Raw genomic sequence first — 6224 nt, forward strand, 5'->3', positions numbered from 1 at the left:
ACTTGATGAAAATTAGCCCAAAAAAATAAAGGAAGTTAAAAAAAGTAAATTATATATATGCTTTCTTTAATAACAAAAAGAATTCTTTTTTTACAATGGAAGAACCTCAGATTGTAGATCCAGCATGCTAGAAAAGTCATACTCTTTTCCCTTTTATATTTTTCTAAAAAGAGATAAAGATCTTACCCACCACTGCATCATGTGCCCACAGTTTAAACAAAATAATAATGATAATAATAATAATGGAAAGAGAATTCCTGTCATTGTCCTACATGAGGAGAGCGTCACATGGATTCTTATTACAAAAATATAATGCTATTATAGTGTCATCTATTTGTTTCCTTCTCTTGTAATTTTATTCGATCTAGAAATGGCAGTTTCTCATAATGATAGTATCTTGATCTAAGTAATGGCGGTTTCTCATAATAATAATAATAATAATATCTTGAACAACATGCAACCAGCTGATATATTAAAACAAGTAGACAGGATTTTCAGCGATGGGTGGTGGTTTTGACTCTAAATTGCGAGTTGATGGCCTAATTGGAGAGTTCTCAACCAGAGACTTATCAACATCAGCTATTTGTCTATTCGTGTCAACAACTTGGCTGCAATACAGGTATGGGGCGCACAGCCATTATTCTCTGTGCACAAGGGTCAATCTTACACCAGCATCTACTTTTTCACATAATCTTAATTTCATGTTTGATTAAAACACTGAAAACGTTAAACACAGATCTTAAATGTACTAGTAACTCTTTTAGAGATCGCCGTATAATTGCTAAAAAGATTAGCCAATCCTCGAGTTAATCAATTTTAGAGTGTCACCCCTCACAGCCGATACAACTATTCCTGCATGACCAAAAAGAAGAGATAGGATAAATAGCCTTTTCTGGTAGTATCAAGCATCCCAATGAAGTTTAACTTCACTTGCCACAATGCAACCACTTCTTACAGTGAAAAATAAAATAACTGATCATGAAGAAACAGCTTGAGCAAATTCATCTTTCATTGATATACATGATTTATGTACAGATTACAGCGTGGTGAAACAAGCATAACTCTCTTTTCAACCTCCAATAAGCTTTTGCTCACCGGGGTGACATCTTCCAAGGACTCAATATTAGTAAAAAAAAAATTTACAATTACAATTCCAAACAAAAGCTAACATCTAATTCTTAGACATCAGTGTCGCAAAATTTTCCATCCATCCTGTTCTGAACAGCTTTCACAGCAGCAACTCTAGCAGCAGTGGCAGCCTTGCTCGCAGCTATTACTGCTTTGTTAACCTGGTCATCCACTCGTTTAAGGTTTATAGCATTCTCTGCTGTTTTCCTAGCAGCCTGCAATTTTTGTAACCCATCAAATGAAAACAAACACATATGAGAAAGAAAACAGACAAAATTTAAAGCGATTATAGCAAGAAGACAACCATGTTAGTTAATACTAGTAATTTATTAGATGTCCCTAATAACAAGTACCTGAACTGCTCGAAGAACAACATCAGATAGTGGTGGTAGAGATTGCTTGAGGTTGCCAGCATCCCATCCACCACTTCTTCTGTCACCATTTCGAAAAGTGTACGAGCCAATACCTTGCCTACTACCCTCGTGCCATGCTCCCTCATAACAGTGGCCGTTGGCAAAGTGGTAGACCCCAAATCCATGTATCTTGTCCCCAAAATACTCTCCAGCATATCTATCCCCATTTCTGCAGCACAACAATTACTTCAAAAATTAGACTTTTGAAAAGCCACATCCAAAACCTCAATTTATTGTCTACTGAAATAATAAATGCTAACTCAAAAGAAAAAAAAATTAAAACTTGCCAATTCTACCATTAGTAGACCAAATCAGGTAATATCTTTGAAAAAGCGACATAAATCAGTACTAGAAAGATCAGTGAATCGTTTATATGACAAGCCAAGCCATCTAAATTTGAAACAAGTCAATGAATACAGAAGAGAAAGAAAACAAGTTTCAACTTGGCACAACTGTTGGAAAAACCGCCCTAACTGCGGAGACCCTAATTTCACAAAACAGAAGCAAAAACAAAAAATGGGATCTATAAAGAAAGCCATTGAGCAGGGCAGAGAGAGAGATTGAATGACACAATGACGCAAGAATCGAGTGCATTAAAAACAAGAAAGATACCTAAAATGGTAACAGCCAACACCGTGCTTGACGCCATACTTAAACTGACCAATATAACAGCTAGCATCGGAGCAAGTTTGAAGACCCACACCATGGCTCTGACCGTTACACCACTCTCCAGAATAAGAGTCCCCAGTGTAGAACCTATAAACCCCATAACCATGCCTCAACCCTTGCCTATACTGACCCCTATAACGACTCCCTCTCGCCCAGCTCTCAATTCCGTATCCATCGTACCTTCCATCAACCCAATCCCCTTCGTACCTCCCATTCACCAAGTAATGGTAGACCCCACTCCCGTTGCTTCTTCCTTTGTGAAACTCCCCCTCGTAGAAATCACCATTGCTGTAAAACTCCACACCTTCCCTCACTATCTTCGCCGCCGCCGCCGCCTTCTTCCTCGTTGTTGTTGCGGCGGGCTCTCCTATGAACCACTGCACCGGCCTCGCCGCCGCCGCCGCCTTGGAAAACCCCAGCCGCTTCACATTCTCCTCCCACGAAAGCTTCGCCAGAGAGAACGATCTGAGGATGAGGCCCTTGTTTTTGGAGACGAAGTAGAGCGCCACGGCCACGAAAATCAGCGCCAGTAGGAAATTCTCCGAGAAGGACACCTCCAGGTAGAAGAAGTAGAACAAAAGCGAGCAGGCGCCGAGGAAGAAGACCGCCATGGCGGAATATGCGGATGACCTATGGGCCTGGGCCTGGGCCTGGGATTGGGCTTGGGCCTGAACGTGGGGTTTCTTGGGCTTCTTATTCTTGTCATCGTGGTCGTCAACATCGAGGAGGAGTTGTTGTTCGTGTTCGTGTTCGTGTTCGTGCTGGGTGATGATGGAAGAGAGGCTGTGAACGGAGGAACGGAGAAGGGAGGAGTGGGTTCTGGTTAGCTTGCTCCCGCTCTTCTGATGCTCCATTTCAGAGAGTGAATCAGATCAAGTATTCCGGTCAGCGCCGGCGACATCTACGGGAACCATTCAACTGTCACCACATTGCACGAAGTGAGTTGTTGGGAGCGTGGAGTGGGTGCTGGGTTTGGTGTATTTATGGGGGCATTCAGATGGGAAGAACTTAGATTCATCATTCGCCGTTGGATGCTGCGATTCTGGCCGTTGGATCCCGGTCTTGACGGGTATATATGGTCGTCAGATCGGGATTGATTCGGCGTCGTGCCTGTTCCAGGCCGGCACGTGCCGCCACATTATTTTAATATTATTTTTCCCCCATACGACTCGTTCGCTTCAGGTTAATTTTAGCCACTCCCTCATATCCCCTGCTTCTCACTCTTCTTAACGCTTAACTTGTTTTATGAAAAATATTAATTGTTTATTTTTTATTCATTTATTTTAACAATATAATTAAAATTTTGAATTGATTTGTTAAAAAAAATATCAAACTTGAGTTTGCATTTTTCACTCATTTATAACTTAATCATTCTTTAATTTTATTAATATTGCATTTAATAATTACTTTAAACTACATAACTTTAAGCTTAAGTTTGTTTTTTTTTAATTAAACAAACTAACTTAAACGAGTAATTAATAAATCAAACCTGAATAGTTCATGAATAATTTTGTTCATTTACACACCCATAGCTACCATGTATATATAGCATATAAAAATGTAAAGAATTCAATATTCTGTTTTAGGCTAAAAGGTAAAGTATTCTTATTCAACGTTCTGTTTTCCTTTTTTCTGCGACTTGTTTGGGAAGTTTGAAATAGTAATTTCATGTAAATGCACGGGTTAGAGTGAATGTAAATCGACATGGTTCACCTGTTTATCTATTTTAATTTTAGCGTTTGAAAAATGCATGACATAATGAATTTTAAACAGAAATATAAATATCATTTAATGTAATTTAAACTATTCGTAGTGCTACTTATAACATACGATTTAATCAAAAATTAAATTGACTGTACAAATGAGTGTACATGGCGACGCGCCAATGTATACTTTAATTCTTGATTAATTGATTAAAAGGTGATGTATATTTTAAGATATTTGTTAACTTCTTGAAAGTAGAAGTATACGTCCCAGTATACCGAGTGTATTTAATTTTTAATGTTGGGTTGCTAATTTAGTTGTTTCTTATTTTCTTATTCCTAGCAAGGGATGGAAGGAGCAAATACCTATGCTTTAGTTTTTTGGTGTTTACCCTTCTTTGGATTTTAATTATCAAGCTTTTTGTTTCTGTACAAAATGATGATTACACCTTGGCACACAAAATAAGTATCCGAGCATATTAAAATGCTAAAGACGTAAATAGATCTAAAAGCAAAAGAGATGTATAAGGAAGATACCAACTAAAATGCATACCAGGTTATATCACGTGTATGTACAAGGCAAATGGACGCTTTATTAATTTATTATTTTATTCATGTAATAATGTAATTCTACTTTTGATCAGATCCTCTATTTTGAAATTTGAACTGTGTCACAACTAAATGTCTCTTTTCTACTGTAAGGTAGAAAGTTGTGGTTGAGCATCAACAGACTAATTATTTGTAATCCGTATAGTTGGCTAGTTGTTTTACTCCCTCTTGTCTACATAATTATAATTAAGTTCATTGAAGGCTTCCACATCAGTGAGTGACCAAGTTAGTCTTGAGAATTCTTGTGTAGTCAATTACGAGTGAATAAAGTAAGCCTTATAAATGTCTTGAAATTTTCGGTCAACATATTCATTAGCGTAATTAATTCATTCTATGATCATAACAAGTTGCATCCAATCCAAGTGGATGATGGTTCGAATGATGAACAAACACAGGCAAATGATGAATCCATGTGGAAGTCCCTTGCTAATGAAGTATGTGTGCGTGTTGAGCCCTTATTGATACTGTCCAATAATTGGAAAGCTTCCTCTCAATATTTGTGTGCATGGGACTCTAGTTAATGAGGGACAATGAAGAGTTTGAGTTGGAATAAAAGTTCCACACAGAAAAGAAATTAACAAAATAAAGTGTGTGCATATATAAAAGGGGAAAAAAATCAGAGATCCCTTTAATCAGAAAAAAGAAGTGAATAGTTGTTTCTTTATAATATTAGTTATAGTACTTGTCTTTATTGTTAGTTTTTATTTAATAGAAATTAATGTTTTAATAAAAAAAATATAAATTTATGCAAATACTACTAGACATGTACATCGGCACAACATTATTTTAACTTAAACTATTAATTTTTGAGTTAGAATTAGTCTTACTTGAATTGTATTACTATTTTTATTATCAAGATATTGGATAATTCAAGTTGAATAAATGTTTTATTTTTAAAAAATATAGACTTAAATTTGAATCTTTATTTAAATGGAATTCAACCTATTATTATCCAAACAAACACTAGTAAAGGATATTTTTGTTGATATAATGAGACTCGAATTCAATTAATTTATCAGCTAAAAATATAAAAATAAAACCATGAGAATTCAACGTCATGTTTTATTTTTATGCCAAGTAGGAAGGGATAAATAGCAACATAAATCATGTACAGTTGATAATATAAAGTAGATTATTTTTGAAAGTGACAACATCGAAGTTTAATATCGGGGGGTGGCCGGGTGGGTGAGGGGGATGATACAGTATATAATAATAATTCTTTGAGAATTTTTTAGTGAAATTAATAAATATGAAATAAATAACCCGGTGCAACACATTCGTGAGAAAACTAAGTATTGGTGAAATAACATGAAAATTCCATTATTTTATCAATGACTAAAACGGGGAAAAAATGGAAATTCAATACAATTTTTTTAATGTCTTCAATGGCAGAAGAAAAAGGATAAACGAAAACAATAAATCTGTGGTTGTAGAATGGTGCAATAATACCGTGATACAAGCTTGTAAGTTGTAACAATTTATCCTGTCTTCGGTTACAAAGTACAAATAATTCACACTTGATTCATATTAGTCACGTATTGTCTTGTCTTGCTGAAGTCTAGCTAGGCCTAGAGATGAAATCACATCACATGTTAACGAATTTATTTCCCTATTGAGCACGACAAATTTGTTTACATACTGCTTTGCTCACTCTAGTAATATTCTAATACTTCCCTTTACTTCTCCCTAGCATGTTAGGACG

The 6224-nt window shown here is 36.0% G+C and overlaps 1 protein-coding gene across 1 annotated transcript; it reads right to left on the minus strand.

Moving 5' to 3' along the window:
* Positions 1 to 991: 991 nt before the first annotated feature.
* Positions 992 to 3237, minus strand: LOC114410446 (phosphatidylinositol 4-phosphate 5-kinase 4-like). Its single transcript, XM_028374390.1, has 3 exons — positions 2154 to 3237; positions 1482 to 1710; positions 992 to 1343 (listed from the first exon to the last, which is right to left on the minus strand). The coding sequence occupies exons 1-3, from the start codon at positions 3062 to 3064 to the stop codon at positions 1179 to 1181; spliced, it is 1305 nt and encodes a 434-aa protein (XP_028230191.1). The 5' UTR covers positions 3065 to 3237; the 3' UTR covers positions 992 to 1178.
* Between the last annotated feature and the right edge of the window lie 2987 nt (positions 3238 to 6224).

This window comes from Glycine soja, chromosome 4 (genome assembly GCF_004193775.1).
Source record: "Glycine soja cultivar W05 chromosome 4, ASM419377v2, whole genome shotgun sequence".
NCBI lineage: Eukaryota > Viridiplantae > Streptophyta > Magnoliopsida > Fabales > Fabaceae > Glycine > Glycine soja.

Excerpts from the sequence above, each read along its gene's own strand:
- LOC114410446 (XM_028374390.1), bottom strand. The coding sequence starts at position 3,064 with ATGGAGCATCAGAAGAGCGGGAGCAAGCTAACCAGAACCCACTCCTCC. Across the intron at positions 1,711-2,153 it reads GTTGGCTGTTACCATTTTAG|AAATGGGGATAGATATGCTG; the intron begins GTATCTTTCTTG and ends GTTGTGCTGCAG. Across the intron at positions 1,344-1,481 it reads TTGTTCTTCGAGCAGTTCAG|GCTGCTAGGAAAACAGCAGA; the intron begins GTACTTGTTATT and ends CAAAAATTGCAG.